The 25124-nt window shown below is 37.9% G+C and overlaps 1 protein-coding gene across 2 annotated transcripts in view; it reads left to right on the top strand.

Annotated features, from left to right (window-relative positions):
* Positions 1-25124, top strand: part of LeuRS-m (Leucyl-tRNA synthetase, mitochondrial) — a 144391-nt gene that overhangs the window by 12687 nt on the left and 106580 nt on the right. For both annotated transcript variants that reach the window (XM_067145231.2, XM_067145230.2), the window contains exons 2-3: positions 18375-18587; positions 20994-21236. In XM_067145231.2, the coding sequence (XP_067001332.2) occupies positions 18489-18587; positions 20994-21236 (342 nt within the window). In that variant the 5' untranslated portion in view covers positions 18375-18488. The remainder of the gene's footprint in view (positions 1-18374; positions 18588-20993; positions 21237-25124) is intronic.

The following is a 25124-nucleotide window of genomic DNA, read 5'->3' as shown; positions in this document are numbered from 1 at the left end:
GTCGCCTTCCAGTTTGTCTGCAAACTCATTCCATTTCTTCTCTTTTTCTTCCCTTACAATGTTCTTTACAGCAAGTTTCTTGTTCCTGTATACTCCTTGAAGTCTTTGTATTTCTTGTTCATTTCGTTCTTGTCCCAGTTTCTGCTTTTCCTTGTCCAGTGCCTTCTTTATTTGGTTTCTTTCTTTCACCGCTGTTTTCACTCTATCATTCCACCATGGTGTCTCCTTTTTTCTTTTGATAGAACTTGTAACTCCACATAGGTTTTTGGCTTCTCCCACAAAGGTGTCTTTGAAGGCCTTCCATTCTTCATTAACGCTGGTTACTTCACACTTCGGCAAACTCTGTTGAATCCTTAGTTTGTATTCTTCCTGTATTTGGACTTCTTGCAACTTCCAAGTTTTAACCTTTTGGTTTTTTCGTAATAAGTTTCTGCGTTTCATTTGCCTTATGTTTGAAGTCTACTACTAACAATCTGTGGTCACTGTCCATGCTTTCACTAGGGATGACCTTTACATCTTTGATGTATCTGCCACCATCTTTATTTGTGATTACGTAGTCAATGAATGTTCTATACTGGCCATCCCAACTGTACCTTGTTATTCTGTGACTGTCTCTTTTTTTGAAGAATGTATTTTTGATTATAAGATCATTTCTTCTGCACAGATCTAATATTGTTCTCCTTCTGGGTTCCTTTGTCCAAATCCATGTGGACCAATGATGTTCTCGTACCCAAGTCTGTCTACCCCAACTTGCGCATTTAGATCTCCAATAACAATAACATTTTCCTCATTAACTGTATCTTCCAGGTCTTGCCGAAATTTCTCTTCGTCTTCCTCACTGCAGCCTGTCTGTGGGGCATACACTTGTATGATGGTGTACTTAGTGTTCTCCAGTTTCATGAACATTTTAATGATTCTATCACTTTTGCAGATAACTTCAGCTGTAGCATAAGTCCTTTCGTTAATTAAGAATCCAACACCATTTTTCGCTACCTTCTCCTGTCCACTCCAGTATAATTTATAACCTCCACGAAGTGTCTTACTTCCAATCCCTTTCCATTTGGTTTCACTTAATCCCAATATTGATATTTTTCTTCTATCCATCATGTCTAGGAGTTCTTCTAACTTTCCAGTTAATGATAGAATGTTCATAGTTCCAATTCGGTATTTGGGTCTCTTTTTTATTTGGGCTTTCCTTTCAGAACATTGTATATCATCAGCCTTACGGTCATCATAGTTTACAATTGTCTGAGAGGATGTGTCAGTCCGGTCTATAATATTCTTTCCGAGGCTCTTTTTCTTATTGAAAGCAACTGTACTCAATACTCTCCTGCTGACTTGCTAGGCCTAACGCATAAGAGGATTTTCTTTCAGGGTTTACTACCTTAGCCTTTGAGGATTCCTTCCTCGTCCTACAAGGCAGTAGGTTCCATCTGTGCACCCCAGAAGGATGGGTTGCCTCTTCCGCCATCTCCGCCGTACCGAAGTCCATCTTCTCCGCCGTAGATGCCGTTGAGGTCTTCACCCTTAACCCAGGGCAAGGGCCCTCCATATTTATGACCCCTGTAGAGAGGGTGTCCCAGTATTTTAAAACCCCCAGGAATTGGGCTACCTGTTGTTCCGTGGGTTGTATTGGTTATTTCAACCAGCCCTACATACTCTAGGGGCCCCCTAGCCGCCACCTGGGGACGCGCTCTGTAGGGGTCAGGTTCCCCTGGTTACTTATTGGAAGTTAACCCCACCCACAAGGAGTAAGGTTATTTGCAGAGAACCTGTCCTTACTACAAACCCTAAACACCCTTTTAACCATGTGCAGAGATCTGTACCTGTATTTATAATTCCATTTATGTGATTACCCCAATGGAGATCTTTCCTTATATTAACACCTAGGTACAATGATTCCCATAAGGAACTTTCATCCCATCAATGCAGTAATTATAACTGTGAGGACTTTTCCTATTTATGAAACTCACAACCTGATTTTTAACCCCATTTATCATCATACCATTGTGTACTATCCATCTCACAATGTTATAGAGGTAATTTTGCAGCTTCTCACAATCTTGTAACTTATTTATTACTCTATACAGAAGAACATCATCCGCTAAAAGCCTTATACATCATAAGACAAAAATGACTATCTTGTACTAAGCCTAGTTTATTATTGATTCCCTCCTTTCTCTTTTCTTTACTTTTGAAGTTTTAAATACATACATACATACATGCATGCATGCATCCATACTTACTTACTTACTTACTTACTTACTTACTTACTTACTTACTTACTTACTTACTTACTTACTTACTTACTTACTTACTTACTTACTTACTTACTTACTTACTTACTTACTTACTTACTTACTTACTTACTTACTTACTTACTTACTTACTTACTTACTTACTTACTTACTTACTTACTTACTTACTTACTTACTTACTTACTTACTTACTTACTTACTTACTTACTTACTTACTTACTTACTTACTTACTTACTTACTTACTTACTTACTTACTTACTTACTTACTTACTTACTTACTTACTTACTTACTTACTTACTTACTTACTTACTTACTTACTTACTTACTTACTTACTTACTTACTTACTTACTTACTTACTTACTTACTTACTTACTTACTTACTTACTTACTTACTTACTTACTTACTTACTTACTTACTTACTTACTTACTTACTTACTTACTTACTTACTTACTTACTTACTTACTTACTTACTTACTTACTTACTTACTTACTTACTTACTTACTTACTTACTTACTTACTTACTTACTTACTTACTTACTTACTTACTTACTTACTTACTTACTTACTTACTTACTTACTTACTTACTTACTTACTTACTTACTTACTTACTTACTTACTTACTTACTTACTTACTTACTTACTTACTTACTTACTTACTTACTTACTTACTTACTTACTTACTTACTTACTTACTTACTTACTTACTTACTTACTTACTTACTTACTTACTTACTTACTTACTTACTTACTTACTTACTTACTTACTTACTTACTTACTTACTTACTTACTTACTTACTTACTTACTTACTTACTTACTTACTTACTTACTTACTTACTTACTTACTTACTTACTTACTTACTTACTTACTTACTTACTTACTTACTTACTTACTTACTTACTTACTTACTTACTTACTTACTTACTTACTTACTTACTTACTTACTTACTTACTTACTTACTTACTTACTTACTTACTTACTTACTTACTTACTTACTTACTTACTTACTTACTTACTTACTTACTTACTTACTTACTTACTTACTTACTTACTTACTTACTTACTTACTTACTTACTTACTTACTTACTTACTTACTTACTTACTTACTTACTTACTTACTTACTTACTTACTTACTTACTTACTTACTTACTTACTTACTTACTTACTTACTTACTTACTTACTTACTTACTTACTTACTTACTTACTTACTTACTTACTTACTTACTTACTTACTTACTTACTTACTTACTTACTTACTTACTTACTTACTTACTTACTTACTTACTTACTTACTTACTTACTTACTTACTTACTTACTTACTTACTTACTTACTTACTTACTTACTTACTTACTTACTTACTTACTTACTTACTTACTTACTTACTTACTTACTTACTTACTTACTTACTTACTTACTTACTTACTTACTTACTTACTTACTTACTTACTTACTTACTTACTTACTTACTTACTTACTTACTTACTTACTTACTTACTTACTTACTTACTTACTTACTTACTTACTTACTTACTTACTTACTTACTTACTTACTTACTTACTTACTTACTTACTTACTTACTTACTTACTTACTTACTTACTTACTTACTTACTTACTTACTTACTTACTTACTTACTTACTTACTTACTTACTTACTTACTTACTTACTTACTTACTTACTTACTTACTTACTTACTTACTTACTTACTTACTTACTTACTTACTTACTTACTTACTTACTTACTTACTTACTTACTTACTTACTTACTTACTTACTTACTTACTTACTTACTTACTTACTTACTTACTTACTTACTTACTTACTTACTTACTTACTTACTTACTTACTTACTTACTTACTTACTTACTTACTTACTTACTTACTTACTTACTTACTTACTTACTTACTTACTTACTTACTTACTTACTTACTTACTTACTTACTTACTTACTTACTTACTTACTTACTTACTTACTTACTTACTTACTTACTTACTTACTTACTTACTTACTTACTTACTTACTTACTTACTTACTTACTTACTTACTTACTTACTTACTTACTTACTTACTTACTTACTTACTTACTTACTTACTTACTTACTTACTTACTTACTTACTTACTTACTTACTTACTTACTTACTTACTTACTTACTTACTTACTTACTTACTTACTTACTTACTTACTTACTTACTTACTTACTTACTTACTTACTTACTTACTTACTTACTTACTTACTTACTTACTTACTTACTTACTTACTTACTTACTTACTTACTTACTTACTTACTTACTTACTTACTTACTTACTTACTTACTTACTTACTTACTTACTTACTTACTTACTTACTTACTTACTTACTTACTTACTTACTTACTTACTTACTTACTTACTTACTTACTTACTTACTTACTTACTTACTTACTTACTTACTTACTTACTTACTTACTTACTTACTTACTTACTTACTTACTTACTTACTTACTTACTTACTTACTTACTTACTTACTTACTTACTTACTTACTTACTTACTTACTTACTTACTTACTTACTTACTTACTTACTTACTTACTTACTTACTTACTTACTTACTTACTTACTTACTTACTTACTTACTTACTTACTTACTTACTTACTTACTTACTTACTTACTTACTTACTTACTTACTTACTTACTTACTTACTTACTTACTTACTTACTTACTTACTTACTTACTTACTTACTTACTTACTTACTTACTTACTTACTTACTTACTTACTTACTTACTTACTTACTTACTTACTTACTTACTTACTTACTTACTTACTTACTTACTTACTTACTTACTTACTTACTTACTTACTTACTTACTTACTTACTTACTTACTTACTTACTTACTTACTTACTTACTTACTTACTTACTTACTTACTTACTTACTTACTTACTTACTTACTTACTTACTTACTTACTTACTTACTTACTTACTTACTTACTTACTTACTTACTTACTTACTTACTTACTTACTTACTTACTTACTTACTTACTTACTTACTTCACCATTAAGTTATAGACTGTTATGCTTTTCAGCATTCAATCTGTAAGCCTCTGTGAATTTCCTAAATGCCTCCACAATCCTCTATTGTAACTAGCTCTGTGGTGGCCTCATTTTCTTTCCTACCTCTTAAAATCGTTAGAAACTGAGTGTAACCATCATCTTTGTCACCCTGTACCTCTCTTACCCTCATTGAACGAGTCCATTATTTTCCTAGGAAACCTATCCTCCTTCATTCGCCTTGGATGACCCCACCACTGAAGCTAGTTTATGCGTACAGCTTCATCAGTCGTGTTCATTCCTAACATAGCCTTCACCTCCTCATTCCAAGTACCTTCCTGTCATTCTTCCCACCTGTTTTTACCAGTAATCATTCTCACTACTTTCATGAATGTTACTTCTAATTTATGAATAGATAACCAGAGTCCATCCAGCTTTTACTCCTGTGCAGCAAAGTCAGCCTGAAAACAGAGCAGTGTAAAGTTAGTTTTGTCCAGGAGTTGACTTCTTTCTTAGAGAATACTGTTAATCACAACAGCGAGTTCACTATGTTAGCTTTGCTGCACCTTGATTGAATCTCACTTACTGTAGCTTACTGCCATCCTGGGAGAACACACATCCTAAATACTTTAAATGATCTGCCTGTACAAATTGTGTATTTCCAACCTGACATCACTTTGGTCCTGGAAAGGCTAATTTTCATATTATAGTCATTGCACCTATTTTCAAGTTCCAGTAGGCTATATTAGATTGCAGGCTTTCAGCACAGTCTGCCATTAAGACCAAGTCATCAACACAGGCTAAACTGCTTACTACATTTCCACGTAACTTCCCTCCCTGCAACTTTTTATCTTTCAGTAGATGATCCATGTAAACTATGAAAAGATTACATCTTTGTATAACCCTTGTAAGTACCTTGCTGGTCTGAGTGGCTCAGACGGTTGCAGCGCTGGCCTTCTGACCCCAACCTGGCAGGTTCAATCCTGGCTCAGTCCGATGGTATTGAAGATGCTCATATAAGTCAGCCTCACATCAGTAAATTTACTGGCACATAAAAAACTCTTGTGGGACAAAATTCTGGCACCTTGGAACATCTGAAAACCATCAGAAATGTAGTTCGAGAGACATCAAAACACTAACATTATTTATTGTAAGTACCTTGAACTAAGAACTCACCCCTACCGTCAATTCTCACTGCAGCCCAATTGTCATTTGATCTGGTGCATACTGAAAATGTGATCCTGACAGCCCCTCTGTGGTCTGAAGCCAAACTGGTTTCCAAATTACTCTAAGCTACTGATCGCATCTTTCCTTCCAAAATGCCAGCGAGCACGTTGCCTGGTATACCGATCAATGAAGTACCTCGATAGTTGTTGCAATCCTTCCTACTCCCTTGCTTACCAAGCTCGGTAGCTGCAGTTGCTTAAGTGCAGCCAGTATCCAGTATTTGGGAGATAGTGGAGTCGAAGCCCACTGTCGGCAGCCCTGAAGATGGTTTTCCTTGGTTTCCCATTTTCACACCAGGCAAAGCTGGGGCTGTACCTTAATGAAGGCCACAGCCCATTCTTCCCAGTCCTAGCCCCTTCCTGTCCCATTGTCAACATAAGACCTATCTGTGTCAGTGCGACGTAAAGTAACTTGTAAAAATTCCCTTGCTTGTAGATAGGTGCAGTTGTTGCTTTCATCCAATCAGAACTAACATTCAATGCTAATTTTGTTACTCTGGAAAGCCATTTCATCCCTGCCTTCTCACTATATTTCACCATTTTAGGTCTTTGTATGTTCCAGTTGCTTTATGACACCAGTTGCTTTATGACAATGGACTTTATTTACCATCCTTTCCATTATCTCAAGTGTAATTTCACTGACATCATTGTCCTTCTCATGAGCTTGGTTGTTCGCGACGTCAACAAAAAGATTTCTTTTTACAAGGGTAATCCCAAAAATAAGGTCTCCTATTTTTTTATAAATACAAAACTCTGTTTGTGTGGCTGTTGGTCACAATATTGTGAAGAGTGTTTCCCTCGCTCACATATAAACATGCGCATGCCGCACTGAGGCACTGTCCGGCTCCATGGCTAAATGGTTAGCGTGCTGGCCTTTGGTCACAGGGGTCCCGGGTTCGATTCCCGGCAGGGTCGGGAATTTTAACCTTAATTAGTTAATTTCCCTGGCACGGGGGCTGGGTGTATGTGTCGTCTTCATCATCATTTCATCCTCATCACGACGCGCAGGTCACCTACGGGTGTCAAATCGAAAGACCTGCATCTAAAAATAGGAGAGGATTTCCACCAATCAATACTTATTTATTGTATATATTAAACGACAGGACCGGTTTCGACCTCATATTCAAGGTCATCTTCAGCTGAACCATATATACATATTAATATAATGAAGCTTTGATTAAGATTGTGGTGTTGAAGGAATGCCATATGATGATGATGTACATTTACCTTAAGTTAATCGATAAACAGAATGCAACAAGCAACAGAAAAACACCAAACAACACACCCAGCTCCATCCCTACCCCTACAACAACAACTCTCCCTACCCCTCCTTTCCTTCCCCTCACAGCAGCTAGCATAAGCCCAAGAAGAACACGAAGTAGTACATTACAAGCTCGCATGTCAAACACAACTCAGCTACACCAACAACAGTAAGTACATATTCCAATTCACACACATAACTCTTAGACATTCCTCCGCACAATATCACTTATAACTCAATCTTATCTTCCACAGATAAACATAACATCATTGCACAGCTACAAATGGGAAAGGAGCCACTACTTTGAAACCAATGTCACCCAAATTTACGGACGCCAATAAGAAAACATGAATTGGTTCTTATAAAAGGGCAACACACACAGCAGAGCTGAACATATTTTACTTGAATTTCATCCATACATTTGGCACCCTTTTTAAATTGAAAGTGTTTTATCTCATATACGCACAGGAAGACAAAACTTTTATCCATGCAATTTTACAAACTCTATGAATAGCAGCTGAAGTGTACAACTGTGAATAAGACTTAAATACGGAAATTAGTCGATGTATTGACCACCAAGCAAGAACGAATGTTCATGTACATGAAGTGTTTTTATGTATTGTTTTTATCTTGTACATATATATAAGTTAGTTTAGGAAAAGACGTGTTTTATACACTAGTTTTAAGACCTTCAACATTTTAGACATACAGTTGCAATATTGCACAGAATGACATATACGCCAGCTCACGCTAAGACGTGCCCCATTTGTATGTAACTAAATGTACATCATCATCATATGGCATTCCTTCAACACCACAATCTTAATCAAAGCTTCATTATATTAATATGTATATATGGTTCAGCTGAAGATGACCTTGAATATGAGGTCGAAACCGGTCCTGTAGTTTAATATATACAATAAATAAGTATTGATTGGTGGAAATCCTCTCCTATTTTTAATTGTGCAATTGTCAATACGGAAATGAAGATTATAGATTACGAGACCTGCATCTGGCGAGCCGAACTTGTCCTCGGACACTCCCGGCACTAAAAGCCATACGCTATTTCATTTCACTGAGGCACTCAGTCTGTGGGCTTGGCAGCCGTTATTCGGTTTTTGAACGCAAAAGGTACTGAACCGATTGAAATCCATTGCCAATTGACGGAAGTGTATAGTGAGTCGTGCATGGATGTCAAAAATGTTCGTACGTGGTGTAGAGAGTTTGCAGCAAGTCGGACTGAAATTCACCACGAACAAAGGAGCGGGAGACCGTCAATTTCCGTCGAGACAGTTGTGAAGGTTGAGCAAATCATGCGTGAAGATCGGCGGATCACCCTGGATGATCCCTGCACTTTGGTTCCTGAGGTTTCCCGAAGCGCTGCTCACAGAATTTTAACGGAAAAGTTGAAATACCGGAAGGTGTGCGCAAGATGGGTGCCATGCATGCTGACTGAAAACCAAATGTGGCAATGAGCTGATTCCTCCCGTGCATTTCTTCAACACTTTGCAGCTGAACAGGACGACTTTTTGGACTCAGTTGTCATGGGTGACGAAACCTGGACGTTCCACTTTACACCTGAGACCAAGCAATGATCATGCCAGTGGCGGCATCCCTCTTTGCCAAAGTCGTGAAAATTCAAGCAAACACAGTTTGCCAGTAAAGTCATGACAACTGTGTTTTGGGATCGAAAAGGGGTATTGTTGGTCGAATTTATGCCCGCTGGGACCACAATTAATGCTGACAAGTACTGTGAGATCCTGAAAAACTAAACGGGCAAAACTCGACGGGCAATTCAGAACCGGAGAAGGGGAATGTTGAGCAAGGGCATAAACATTCTTCATGACAGCGCTCGCCCGCACGGTGCCCGGCAAACAGTTGCTCTCCTGCAACAGTTTCAGTGGAACATCATCACTCACCCACCCTATAGTCCCGACTTGGCACCCAGTGACTATCACTTGTTCCCTAAGTTGAAAAAACATTTGGCTGGAAAGCGATTCAGCACCGATGACGAGGTGAAAGGTGAGGTTCACAACTTCCTGAACAGCATGGTGGTGACATGGGCATACAAAAACTGTCACAGCATCTACAAAAATGCATCGACCAAAATGGTGATTATGTAGACTAATAGCTGAATGTTCAAGCTCTAAAATGATGTAAACCATTGTAGAAATGAATAGGTATATGTATTTATAAAAAAAATAGGAAACCTTATTTTTGGGATTACCTTCGTACGTTGAAAAGATTTTCAAAATATTCCTTCCCGGCCACCTGTCCAGTGATTTTCTGGGATCTACTGTGAGTTCACCTGATTTACCCAAAACGCTATTCAATTCATTTTTCCCTCCCTTTTTAAGACTCTCATTACTACCTAGAAAGGTTTCCCTGCCACTTGACCAAGCCTTTCCAGGTTATTACCAAAATCTTCCCTCAACTTCTTGGATTCAGCAGTTATACTGTATGTTTTGCTCTGTTTCTTTCATCCATGTACAATTCCTGGTGTGTATCAGTACTCGTTTGGAGCCATTTCTAATAGCCTTCCTTTTACACTTACAAGCTGCTCTCACTTCATCATTCCACCAAGACGTTTGCTTTTTCCCATCTTTGCACACAGTTGTTGTAAGCATTCCCTTGCTGTTTCTATTACACCATCCCTGTATTCCATCCATTCTCTTTCTTCGTCCTGAACCTCCTTACTGTCTGTTGTTAGGAACTCTTTACTAATCACACCCATGTATTTCCTCATTCTGCAGATTTCCTACCCTTATTTGTCTGCAGATAGATTTCACTTCCTCTATCCTAGGTCTAGAGATAGTTCAGTACAGATCAGATAGTGGTCTGTATCATCAAAAACTCCCTGGAATATGTGCACATCCATAACAGAATTCAAAGTCTGTTATGATATACTATCATGGATCTGGTGCCCCTACCCTCCCGTGTGTAGCGGTGAATAGCCTTATGCTTGAAGAATATATAAGAAATACATTTTCAATACAATATATCAAGTATGTATGTTGGGTATTCAGCCCGAAGGCTGGTTGGATCCTCAACAGGTTCACCATTATTTATCATAGATGGCCTAGGTGCCACTGAAGAGGCGTACTAGGGAAATGAGTAGTGAGGTAGTTTCCTGTTGCTTTCCTCACCGAGCCAGAAGTTGCTATTGCACATCAGTCTGCCAAGCCCACTGAAATGCGTGCATCAACCGACCCTATGAGCAACATTTTCACACTATTCATAGCAGGGACTGGCTGCATAAGGAATGGCATTACTAGCATCACTCATACCTCACTATAAATACTATATCTTGCCAGCAAAGGCATACATCAAGTAAATAATTTTATATCAGTCTTGGGACTAGTTTCAGCCACTTAGTGGCCATCTTCAGCCAAAATAAAAATTAAACAGATCATGTGATAACTAAAACATATGTGCACAAGAAAAAGACAATGTTTCAGGAATAATTATAACATTAAAATATATATGATAACAAAATTTATGGTTGTGATCTTGTCATAATATGTCTTTAAATAGAGTTAGGACCTTAGGCAATGAAGTAAATCTGGCAATGATAGCCAGAATTAGGAATGAATAAACAAACAGAAAAGAAATTGAAAAGGAGCGAAAAACTCCCAAGTGGATGGACCTCTGCTGTAATTCATCCACTACATAAGAAAGGGGAGATAACAGATGTGAACAACTACCGTGGCATCTCTCTTCTGTCAATAACTTACAAAATCCTCTCAAAAGCTCTACAGAATACGATGAAACAACAAATTGATCCACAACTGGGGGAATACCAAGGAGGTTTCAGAAAGGGACGATCATGCGCTGAGCAGATTATGAATCAGAAGTCCATCATTTCATATCTGAAACTCAGGAACAGGCAATTCTTGGTGACCTTTGTTGATTTTAGGAAAGCGTATGACTCAATTGATCAAACCACCATATTGCAAATCCTTGAAGGGTTGGGCTTAGATAACAAGACAAAAACAATTATCCAGCAAACCCTGACTAACACCACCTCCAAAGTGAAGTTCAGAGGAGAGATGTCTGATGCCTTTCAAATCAGGATAGGAGTGAGACAACGAGACAGGCTATCACCTCTTCTCCTCATCCGAGAATGGCAGAAAGAAATGAAAAGTTCAAGGGTAGAAAATGGGGTAAGGCTAGGCTACAAGTATATGAATCTTACAATCGACTGTCTAGCCTTTGCAATGTTAATGGGACTTCTGGAAGAAAGAAAGTAGAACTGGCTGAGCCATCTAAGAGGATGTGTGTTGATGTGTTAGGAGTTAATAATATTTCAGTAAGGGGAGATAATGAGAGGATTAAAAGTGTACCAGGTGGTACACCTCCACGCCGCTAATTCAAACTTTGCGCCAGTTGAAACTCCTCTACTGGAGGAAGCCTGAACTTTATCTACAGTGTTAATTCTCTAGTTTCTCAGAAGATGTCCCTACTTGTAAATTTTGAAGTTTCTGAACTGGGTCGTTTTCGATGTATTTTTGTTTTGCCTGTAGTAAGAAGTGTGGACATTCTCTTCTAGATGGCACTACTGAAGGACTACAATTATGCACCCTAGTGCAAAGTGAAAGAACTGTGTTTTTGGAGAAATTTTGGGTTCATAAGTTTGTTCTTTGTTAAATTTCTTTCAGTCATTGTTTAAGTTGGCAATATTAACCCCTTTCTTTCCGCCAGTTTTGAATTTGACCAATAAGGAATTTCTGTAATTAATTTTCCACCAATAAGGTGTTTCTTCTTCATCTAGTGTAGTCGTTTTTGCCATTATCCAATAAAATGCTTGTGGGCGGGTGTTATCATTCACGAAATGCCTCGAACTTTCCACGAGGGTATATAAACTGCTGATTTTCGGGTCTCCGGGCCACTTCAGTAACATCTATCATTGTGTAAATTATGTAGCAGGGGGCGGGAAGCGCCTCTTTCTTCGGGCAGCAGTTCAACCACCAGGTAATGGCCTTTTAATAACTTCTTTTCTTGCTAGCTCAGCAGTTTAACTCTCGGGGCAGGTCCGAAGCCTTTTACCATGTAACTTTCCTTTAAAATGTAAAGACACTTGGTATCTATTCTATCTTTTTAAAACTACAAATTGGGATAGAGAGTGCTTAACCCTCTCGAGCTCCCACTCATATTGCTTTGAGGTGAACTTATTGTCACAACCGTTTCTTCCCTTCTAATGTAATGTAAATCGTTTTCTTATGTAAGTCACCTCTTTAGTATGGGATTAGCCCTTGCATTAGTGGCCTAGTGCCAAGTAGGTTTTAGTAAAGTATATTAGGAGTGCAGTTTTGCCTCCTCTCAAGTTGGTATTTTGGAGGCCACGTAATGGTCCTGTTTCTTCACTGAATAGGCCTCAGTAGGTTGGGTATTTTTACCCCTGTGTTATTTGTGTTTGGAGGGCAACTTGAAAGTGGAGTTTGGTGTGGCCTTTGATAGGCTTGAACTTAAGAGCGGGTTGCTCTTTTTTAAAAATTTGTTTCTGCGTGCCTCGAGGAGGCTTTACTGTGTAATTGGGAGCAAGAGCTCCTGGGCATGATTGGGGTCTTCTGCCCCTTTGTTGAATCTTGTATATCGTAAGGTTGGGCTTATAGCTCAAGAATCGTGTGTCTGGCTCTCGGAGACCAAATCCTGTAACACTGTAATTGTACACTCTCGAATTGTTGCTAGGCTACTGAGTACCTGTTATAATTGTTATTTATTGATCTGGAAAAGAAAATATGACCTTGTTAAATTTAATTTCGTATTTTGAGACCTGTTCACCCCAGCATCTTCTTTCACCTCTGCACATCCACAATACTCCGTAACAAAAAGTATTCTTAACACATGTTAAAAAGAGAAGGGCAGAGTGTCGGGAAGGACTGTTCATCAGGAATACTACCGCATGCAACGTAGTTTCTGTTAGGCACACAGATGAGCAAATGATGCGGGAAGATTTGGCAGTTGGGGGATTGGGATGAGAATTGTCTCAGTGTATTCACCATGTGAGGGTGCAGATGACGACAATGTTCACAAGTTTTATGAAGCACCGAGTAACATAACAGTCAGGGTTAACAGCAAGAATAGGAGAGTGCTAACAGTCAATTTCAATGCGAGAGTTGGAAATAGAACTGAAGGTTACGACAAGGTGATGGGTTGTTTTGGAGAAGATACGGAAAGCTAACAGGAATGGGAAGCGTTTGCTGGACTTCTGGGATTAGCAGTTACGAATATATTCTTCAAGCTATAAATTTCATTTTTGTTCCATATTGAAGTGCAATTATAAGAAATAAATTGACAAGAGTATCAAGTAAATAATATTACATGAGTCTTGAGACTAGTTTCAGCCACTTAGTGGCCATCTTATGTGTATACAAGAAAAATAGAATGTTGCAGGAATAATTATAACATTAAAATACATATGATAACAAGATTTATGGTTGTAATCTTGTCATAATATGATGTCTTTAAGTTGAGTTTGGACCTTAGGCAATGAAATAAATCTGGAAATGATAGCCAGAATTACGAATGAATAAACAAACAGAAAAGAAATTTAAAAGGAGAAAAATTACTTATGAGACTCACCTCTATAGTGAAATGTACAGTACATCTAATGTCTCACCTCTGTGGTGAAATGTACAGTACATATAATGTCACTACAGAGGTGAGTCTCATAAATAAAATTTTTCTCCTTTTCGCTTTCCCAGATCTCTTGAGTAATTGCAACAAGCTTGTCGATTGCCTTATCCCTTGCATACTTCCACAGTTCAGCAATGATAAAATCTTCACCGGGTGCCTTGTTGTCCTTCATTTTTTGGATGATCTTCCTGATTTCTGCCTTCGTAGGTGGGGACGAATCTGGGTGGATGTTTGGATTTTTTTCATAAACGAATGTGGTCTCTAGAGCCTCACAGTTGAGGAGGCTTTCAAAATAACTTGCTAGATTCTGACAATTATCTTCATCATTGTGAGCTAGTTTCCCGTTGGAATCTTTAAACTGTAGACTTGGGAGGTTATATTTGTTCAAATTGTGCTTGAAGATTTTATAGAAGTTATATTTGTTATTTTTCTGGAAGTCTTGCTCAATCTGTACCAACTGTTTCTTATTAAACATAGGTTTCACGCCATGGATGGTTTTTTATGCAGATTTTCTCCATTTAGGAAGTTGATCCTGTTCGCTTCATTTCTGTGGCAATTCCATTTCTGCCATGCAACCTGTCTTAGCTGTACTGCTGCATCAAATTCATTATCCCACCAAGCATGCTTTCTTGATTTCATGAGTGGGACAGTCTCCTTAGCCGTTCTGATTATAGCCTCCTGTAATTGTTGCCAGTTCTCTGGATTTAAAGTTTCCATTATGTGGGTGAATAATAATGATAATAATGATGATATTATTATTATTATTATTATTATTATTATTATTATTATTATTATTATTATTATTATTATTATTATTATTATTTCAAGGGGTTCCAGGAAAAGCAAAATGAGAAGTCCAAGAACATGTGGTTAGAGGAGAGAAAGAGGAACCACAGCAAAATGATATTCTCAGAGAAGGAAAAAAGAACTAACCAGCAAGTCAGTTGTTTATCTTGATCCAAAGTAGGACAAAATCGAAGAAATAAATAATAATAATAATAATGATGAAACATTAAGAAATGGATTAGATGTCTATAATTGAAGAGGTGGAGAAGGAGGCAGAACACTGTGATCGAGTTTTTGACTTCATGAATCTTCCTGTGGATAGGATCATAGAATCCATCCACAGTATCCCCTGCCATTTGTGAGAGTTAATTGAAATGGATTACTCTCCAGAGCTGCTCAGTTTAGGAGCAGGACCTCTTGGTGAATCTGACATTGCTTTTACTTACTTGTGCTCTCACTTCCATCTTTCCTATCCGATCTTCCTTGTCAACTCTTGTTCTCTCCTGGTCCTGACAGTATTTGGATGCTGAGGCCTAGAGTGTGTTTCATTTCATACCTTCATGGTTGTTCCGTTTCTTTTGTCGATACCTTCACATTCTTCAGAGGGTTAAGAGATATATGCTTACAGTAGTTGTACTTTTGCACTTCCCCTTAAAACAATAATCATTACCACCGAATGAGTGGGCCCTGGGGTTGGGAGAATGTAGCTGGGTTCGAACCCCACTATTGGCAGCCCTGAAGATGGTTTTCTGTGGTTTTCCATTTTGACACCAGGAAGAAGCTGGGGCTGTACCTTAATTAAGGCCATAGCCGCTTCCTTTCCACTCTTAGCCCTTTGCTATCCCATCATCGCCATAAGATCTATCTGTGTCGGTGCGATGTAATAATAATAATGGTGTATGGCCTCCGGAGAGTCCTGGTGCACGTCTTTTTCTAGTAGAAGGCGTATTAGGCGACCTGCATGTCTGTGAAGAAGAGGGCCCTACCTAGGATGATTTCTAATGTTGAATACGCTACACACATCCAGCCCCCGAGCCATTGGAATTAACCAATTAAGGTTAAAATCCCCGACCCAGCCGGGAATCGAACCCGGGACCCTCTGAACTGAAGGCCAGTACGCTGACTATTCAGCCAACGAGTCGGATGGTGCGATGTGATGCAACTTATATATATATATATTAAAAAAAAAAAAAAAAAAAGAAACACTACCTCCACAAATCCCAGCAACATCTTGTTGGATATTTGCTAGGACCATATGGCCTTAAAATCCCTGACCAAGACCAAAATTGAGCCTAGTTTAGGGTTGCCATGATCCTAAAGTCCAAAACTAGGACATAATTTACCTTTTAGTACAGCCGATATAAGGAAGCATTTATCATAAGAAAACATTAGTATTTTTGTATCAACTTTGTTTACTGAAGAGAACATGTATTACTAAAAACATATACTTAAAGTGCACTAAGCATTTGTATACCGCTCAAATAATAATAATAATAATAATAATGAAATGTCATATGGCTGTTAGTGCCGCAAGTGTCCGAGAACAAGTTTGGCTCGCTAGATGCAGCACTTTTTGATTTTACGTCCGCAGGCAGCCTGTGCGCCATGATGAGGATGAAATGGTGATAAAGATGACATGACCCCTCATGTTAGCGAAATTAACCAATTAGGCCTATGGTTAAAATTCCTGACCTACCGAGCTCGATAGCTGCAGTTGCTTAAGTGCGGCCAGTATCCAGTATTCAAGAGATAGTAGGTTCGAACCCCACTGTCGGCAGCCCTGAAAATGGTTTTCCGTGGTTTCCCATTTTTTCACCATGCAAATGCTGGGGCTGTACTTTAATTAAGGCCACGGCTGCTTCCTTCCCACTCCTAGTCCTTTCCTGTCCCATCGTCGCCGTAAGACCTATCTGTGTTGGTGCGACGTAAAACAACTAGCAAAAAAAAATCCTGACCCTGCCGAGAATCAAACCCGGGACCCCTGTGACCAAAGGCCCACATGGTAACCATTTAGCCATGAAGCTGGAAATAATAATAATAATAATAATGATAATAATAATGATAATAATAATAATAATTTTACGTCCCACTACCTACTACGGTTTTCGGAGATGTCAGGGTGCTGTAATTTTCTCCCACAGGAGTTCTTTCATATGCCTGTAAATCTACTGATTCAGAGCTGATGTATTTGATCACCATTAAATACCACCGGACTGAGCCAAAATTGAACCTGCCAACTAGGGCTCAGAAAGCCAGCACCTTAACCGTCAGAGCCACTCAGCTTGATATATACCCCTTGAACTTTTCAGAGTAAAGAACAGAAGATAGGAACTTGGCTACATTTTGAATGAGCCAACACTAAGTACAACTTAAATGTTTCATATTATTTTGTACTTGCAGCATTGCATTTACAGGTGCTGGTGTTAACATGTTTCCTGTTTTCTGTCCATTGGACATATTTAAGAGAAAACATGACCTCAACATTCTTTTGAACAGTTTAGAATGTTGTTCCTGAGAAACACATTCATGGAAAAAATGCTACCCATTTGTTGCTAGGATGGCTCAAACGAGCTGAAACATGTTTGAATTTGATTACTCCGTCTAATGATGGAATATATAATATATTGAATTAGGAGGATACACCCAAATTTTTTCACCTTTGTAAAGACATCATATTCTCAAATTATTCAATCTTTGTGTCTGCCAAACAAATTCAGTTTTATTAAGTCAAAGAAAAGACTCTCATGCAATTTTCAAGTTATCCAAAGTTGACTTTCAAAACTTCTAAACAACTATAATCAAATATCACAAACTTTTGTCTGTTCATTCCGGACGTTCTTCTTACTTTTTAAATTGCGGACTATCTGTGAAATCCATGACATTCAACAATTGAATTCCTTCTGGTTGCAAATTACTTTTTGCTTTACATTTCTTGTTGTTAATGTAGGCATGCAGTCCGTCCTCTTTTTACCTGCCTGTGTTGATTTATCCATTTTACTTTTCATGAAGCTGTTGTTCCAGAACTGAGGGAAATTAGTTTCCTCCTATCCATCACAGTGATGAATTCCTTAATATTTAACATATACTTACCACCTTGTTTTTATGTATCAACATTAATATTTGGAGATATGTAATCTTTTGTTTTTTCCTTTTAGGAAGATGATCTAACTACAACTAAGAAGCTTCATATAGAACATCAGTGGAAGAATTATGTTGATTCATTTTTGTATGAAGAAAACAGTCACAAACCAAAGTATTACGTACTATCTATGTTCCCGTACCCATCAGGGCAGCTTCACATGGGTCATGTTCGTGTTTATACCATCAGTGACACCATGGCCAGATTCCATAGGCTGAATGGGAAAAATGTACGTATTACTTTGACCAGCTCAAGAAAATATAATTTATGTTAAGACCTGCATTCTGAGGATAAATCAACCATGTGTTAGTGTATTGAGTTTGCTAGATATTCTTCTGTTTGATATGGGCCACTATGGACCAAGGAGTAATTTCAGCAGAATGAATTTGATCTTCCTCCATTGGTTTTGAGGTATCACCAGTATTCCTTTATTCTGTCGGTTATCTTCTTTCTTTTGAAACCACCTTTGGATGTTCCCTTTCAACTTCCTCTTGGAGACCCTTGAACTCTAAAACCGTTCACTTAAAATGGTTCCTATTGTGGATATCTCCTTCTCTGATGTTCATTTTCTTCAGGGTTTGAAAATTCCTGAGCGCCAAGTTGCCATGGTGACTGGAAATAAGAGTCTGGTGCCTAGGTTTCTCTGACATTGGTATTTTCACATTTTTCTGCCAGTAGATCTGATTTTTATCTGAACTGATGGGTTAAAAACAAATTACAATAAAATCATTACCACATAAAGTTCAAAGTTTCAGATTTACCTTGAATGTCAAATATATTTAATTCCGTTGAGTTATGACTGTGCAATAACAATGGTTGAATAGTAGTACTAGTTCTTCTGTTGAAGCTGACACAGAAACTTTCGTGCAAGATGGAGCAAAACATCTAGAAGAAAGGTTTCTGAAGAGCGAAATGTACACCAGGGTATTTGATACTTCCACCTGGCCTAACGAGAGAATTTGGAGGAAAGAGAATCGGAACATTGGGGCAGAATTTAAAGAACCAACTTGTGAGTTCTTTGATGTACTTTGAAAAAGTAAAGTAAAAGACTCTTCACGAGTACAGTATTATGAATTCAAATTGCTTGGGAAGTGGAAGTTGTGTCCAAAAAAAAAAAAAAAAAGTTTCCGAATTTAGTTCAAGTTGCATCGTATAGTATTATCTACATCAGCTGTTTTGTTGTGAGAGATGGTTGAGATACCTAATAAATGATGATTTGAGGTCATGAACGGGGTCAGACAGTCTTTATAATTTTAATGTTTATTAACATGAATGTTCTATCAATAGAGAATTTTGGTCCATCCAGAACAGTGAAAAAATTGATATGGTGTTCCAGTGCTCAAACTGGAAGACGTGCATATACGGTACATAAAGCACAAAAAACACGTTGGTGCTTTGTAAAACTTCACTTTTATTGGCTTCATTTGCTGTAATCATCGAGGGACAGCCTGAACACCTAAATATTTCTGGTTCCCAAAATAGGCACACCACTAAAATACCTCACATTTCAAAGTGAAAGGATGCTTGGAGCTTCCAGAGCTTATCTGACGAGTCGCACTCTAATCCGGCAGAGGCCAATTAGGGTGTGTGAATGACCTCACTAAAGGTTAAAAACCTGCGGTTCTATTATTTGCACCAGATAGGCTTTTCAATAATTATTTCTGTTTTCGAACCTTAATGGTGGTCAGGGCCCGAATTCGGGGGGGGGGGGGGGATTCAAAGAAAAACAAACTATTTAGACCAAAACCACAAGAATATGCATTTATATGTTTCCATTCTGAAAACTGCAGTTTTTATGCATTTATATGCTTGATAAATTTAAATTCTGTAGGTCCCAGAGAGATGAAAATACCACCGAATGGCTTTTTTCAATGTGTACTATTCAGGAAAAAAAGTATGCTAATATGCTCGAATCCAAGCCCTAGTTGTGAGTAATGAAAAAGAACAAACAATGTGTGTGTGAATAGGAACACATAGTAGGATAAACATATTACTCGTTTATATTGACCCATTGGATTCCTTTTCTCGCCCAGTGATCCTAGTCTTTCCTATTCATTTTTATCATCTTTGTCTCTTCCATTTTCCTGTGTTTATCTTGCTTTATTCTGATCCTGCACGTCCTATATCGAGATTGAGGATCTGTCAATGAGTCTTGAACCCCCACCGATGAAGCTGAGAAGCAGAAACAAGCTCGTTGGGGGCTGAGAAGGAATGAGTGTAGAAGAATTAGGTTTTATTGAGGAAGAATCTGTCTGTCTGTCAGCCTACCTGTCTGTCTGTCTGTCTGTCTGTCTGTCTGTCTGTCTGTCTGTCTGTCTGTCTGTCTGTCTGTCTGTCTGTCTGTCTGTCTGTCTGTCTGTCTGTCTGTCTGTCTGTCTGTCTGTCTGAAGATGACATTGTATGAAGATGTGAAGATTGTCTTTGGGCTGATGACTTAGATGTTAGGCCCCTTTAAACAACAAGCATCATCATCATTAAGATTGTCTTTGTCCTGTGTTTTCATGTTTCTCTTTTTCTATTGCTCTTTGTCTGATGCTGACCTGTCAATGTGTGTATCCTGTTATGTGTTCCTGTTCATGATCTCTGTAAATAATTTTTGTGGTTAATGTTAATGCAGTGTGGTTTATGTTGATAGGTGTTCCATCCTATGGGCTGGGATGCATTTGGCCTGCCAGCTGAAAATGCTGCTATTGAGCATGGTGTGGAACCTCGTGCATGGACACAAGAAAACATTGCTCAGATGAAGGAGCAGCTGAAAGATCTGGGGTGTGCCTTTGACTGGAAGCATGAGCTTGCCACATGTGAACCAGAATATTACCACTGGACTCAGTACTTGTTCCTGAAACTTTATGATGCTGGACTTGTTTACCAGAAAGAGGTAATGCTCAGCTCATATAATTTTGAAAGTGAAAGAAACAGGTGGAAAGTATTTCGTTAAGAACACAGTTAACTTCATGCCATACTTTGACAGACACTTCCGTCCGCATGCACGTACAACCTACAGCTGCATATTTATGGTTACCGAGCCAGCGAGGTTTGTTCTATAAATTTTAAAATGTAACCAACAGATGTCAGGAACTACCTGAACTTCATTTTCATATCATACATTGTAACTCGCTCCCGGAATAAGAAAAATGAAATGCACCTCACCGTGTGCAATTTGTAAACAAATATGGTAGTGGCGTGGATGATGTTATTCTTCATATGATATTGCTGAAGGTGGATCTGATTCTATTTCTAAAGAGCCAGCGCCAACAGATAATTCAAGATTTACACAAGGTGCAACAACACCAACTGGTAGGAATGTTAGTAATGGCTGGATTTGGAAACTCATTGGTAAAGAGAAAGTTAGGAAATAATCCAACAAAACTGTAAGGGCCGATTGCAGAAACGATGACTAGTTTTAAGCTTTAGACAACGTCTACCTAAACAGCGTCTAAATCAAGCACGATCTTCTATTGCATAAACAATGTTCAGCCGGTGTTTAACTAGACATCGTTTAAAGTTTCAATATTGGTTTGAAAATGGAGATAGAAGTATCTTTCATGTAACTCTTTGCTTGTCACAACCAATGAAATTCGTCAGTGCATGCGCTGAATGTGGTCAGCTGTCTTCCTACACATTACTCAAATAAGGCATAAGCATAAGCATGACTTGTCCACAGATAATTTAGGTGGAAAATAAATTTCATAATATTATCAACAATAAAGCGACCCGCCACCGTATGGGGAAGTATAGCTTTGATAATAAGCGTTGTTACGGTGAGTGTAATCTACTCGTAAATATGGTAGCTTCGACGAAGGGAAGATGAAACAATAGTAATGTGTAACTGAATGTGTTGTAAGGGCCATATAGATGTAGCTTGCATTCTGGAGATCATAAGTTCAAAATGCATCATCGGCAGCCCTGAAGATTGTTTTCCGTAGTTTCCCTATTTTTACACCAGGCAAATACTAGGGCTGTTATTATGGCCACGGCTCTTCATCCCCAGTCCTCCTCTTTAAACAATAATCACCACCATCACCACCACTTGCCTTTTCCTGTTTGATAGTTTAAATTTAAGAATTTCATTTTTAAGTCCATATTGAACCAAGAATAATAGATAAGTAAAATTAAAAATTCACCTTTTCAATACTAATTGTACCGGGCGGTACACCTCTACACCGTTTATTTAAAAGTTGCGCCTGTTGAAACTCCTCTTCTGGAGGAAGGTTGAACTTTATCTACTCTATTAATTCTCTACTTTCTCAGAAGATGTCACCACGTGGAAAATTTTGAGTTTTTGAACTGTGTCACTTTTGATGTGTTTTTGTTCAGCTTGAAGTAAGAAGTGTGAACTTTCTCTTCTAGAGGACACTACTGAAGATCAACAATAGTGCAACCTAGTGCGGAGTCAAAGAACTATTTTGTTGAAGAAATTTTTATTTCAAATGTTTGTTCTTTGCTAAATTTCTTTCTGTTATTGTTTAAGTTGGCTGTATACCCCTCTCTTTCCCCTTGTTTTGCATGTAGCCAATCCCGAATTTCTTAAATTAATTTCTATCCAATCTGGTGTATCTTCCCCCAGCTTGTATCTGTTGCGGGGTCCTATCCAATAAAAATTTTGTGGGAGGGTGTTTTCTTTCCCCTAATGCCTAGAATCTTCCGCGAGAGGATATAAACTGCTGATTTTGGGGTCTCCGGGCCACTTCTGTTCCATCTTTCAGTGTATTAAGTACATAGCAGGAGGCGGGAAGCGCCTCTTTCTTCTTCAGCCGTTCAACACCAGGTAATGGCCTATTAATAACTTCTTTTCTTGCTAGGTCGGCAGTTTAACACTCGCGGCGGGTTCGAAGCATTTCCTTCATGTAACCTTTTCCTAAAATGTAATTACTCTTTTCATCTTTTCTTGTAAAGCTACATATTGGGATAGAGAGTGCTAACCCTCTCGAGCTCCCACTCACATTTGTTTTGAGGTGAACTTATTTTCTCAAACTATTCTTCGTTTATGTAATGTAAAGTGTTCTTCTCTAAGTCACCTCTGTAGTATGGGATTAGCCCTTGCGTTAGCGGCCCAGAGCCAGATTAGGTTTTAAAAAATAAAGTGTATTAGGAGTGCAAATTCGCCTCCTCTCAAATTGTTATTTTAGAGGTCATGTAATCAACCTTCTTTTCATGTAATAGACCTCCGTAGGTTGGGTATTTTACCCCTGTGAATACGTCCTTAGAGGACAGCTTGAAGGTAGAGTTTGGTGTGGCCTTTGAGAGGCTTAAACTTTGAGAGCGGATCGCTCTTTTGAAAATGGAGTGTCATATGCCTCGTGGAGGCTTTTCTGTGTAATTCGGAGCCAGGGGCTCCTAGGGATGAATGGGGTTTTCTGCCCCTCTGTTAAAACTTGTGTTTGTGGTAAAACTGAGCTGATCGCTGAAGTCAGGGCGTGAAGCCCAAAACCTGTAAATATTGTAACTCCCCTTGTTTTGCTACATTGTACCTGCCATGTCGGTTATTGCTTTGTTTTTGAAAAGAAAATATAACCTTGTTAAATTTTAAATTAATTTTACATGCACTATAATTTCGTAGCTTGAAACCCATTCACACCCGCACCTTCTTTCACCTCTACCTACCACGGATATCTCCGTAACAAGTGGTAGCAGAGCATGGTTGAATGGGTCTCAATTTAGCCCCTTTTGACGGCTAAAAACTGTTTTGAGCAGAACTCTAACCATTTTCTCAGTTGTTGGAAATTTTTTGAGGTTGTTCTAAATTTTTCCGTCATCATGCCCGGCCCTCGCGATGTTCTCCTCCTTAACTATTTGCGCAAAGAGGAGTTGATCTACGAATTAACTATTAGAAACGTGCAATCTGGAGGCACGGTTGCTATCGACACTAACAAACTTAGAGAGTCCCTTGATTTGCCCATTTCCATCCCCAATTTGGGAGAGAAAGAAATTGATGACTCTCTTTCCACGATCGTCGAGAATATTTCTGGGCTAGCATCTGTAGTTAGTTTTTTTGATGAAAATGATCCGTCTCCTAATCAAATTAAGCGTGTGCAAGGCAGATTATATCACTTTTCAAATAGAGTTAATGATCTGTTGTCTCTGAAGGTGAATGACGTTCAGAGGAAGCAAGCTAATACGCTCCTTGAAACTATCTCTGAATTGTCTAGTAAAGTCACTCAATTGTTAACTGGGGAAGTTCCTCCCAAATCTGATCAGCCCACCATTGTGAATGTAAGTAGTGAGGGAGAACCTGCTAAGGGAGAAGGCGATAGGATAACCGTTGCTGCTCAAACTATCTCTGCCCCATTGGACAACGAGTCTGAACGCCGCACATCGTTGAACAATGTACGTGCTGAATTAACTTCCTTGCCATTGAAACCTTTACCTACTATGTCGCCCGGGTTTAGCAGCTTGCCTCATCCATTGGCAATGTTGCTCAGAGGTATATCCAAGTTTTCCGTTAATACCACCAGTGACGTAATTTCATTTTTAAGATTTCTAGTGGAATTTCAGGATCATGCCCTTGTGTTTTCTCTTTCCCCATGTCAAATTTTGCAAATTATCTATCCTTATGCTATTGGGGTTCTCTCGGATAAAATAGTAAGAGCCATAGCTGAACAGTCATCTATCGAAGATTTCCATGCACATCTGCTTGCAAATTTTATTCCTGCCCGCGCGAGGTCATCTCTTATTCAGAAATACTATTATCGGGTACAGCGCTTGGATGAAAACCTGGCAGACTTCATCCAAGATATTAAGTTTTATACTAGGGTGTTTGCTCTTC

The sequence above is a fragment of the Anabrus simplex genome, chromosome 4 (genome assembly GCF_040414725.1).
Source record: "Anabrus simplex isolate iqAnaSimp1 chromosome 4, ASM4041472v1, whole genome shotgun sequence".
NCBI lineage: Eukaryota > Metazoa > Arthropoda > Insecta > Orthoptera > Tettigoniidae > Anabrus > Anabrus simplex.
Note: the sequence above shows the minus strand (reverse complement) of the source record. Positions and strands in the feature narration are given on the sequence as shown.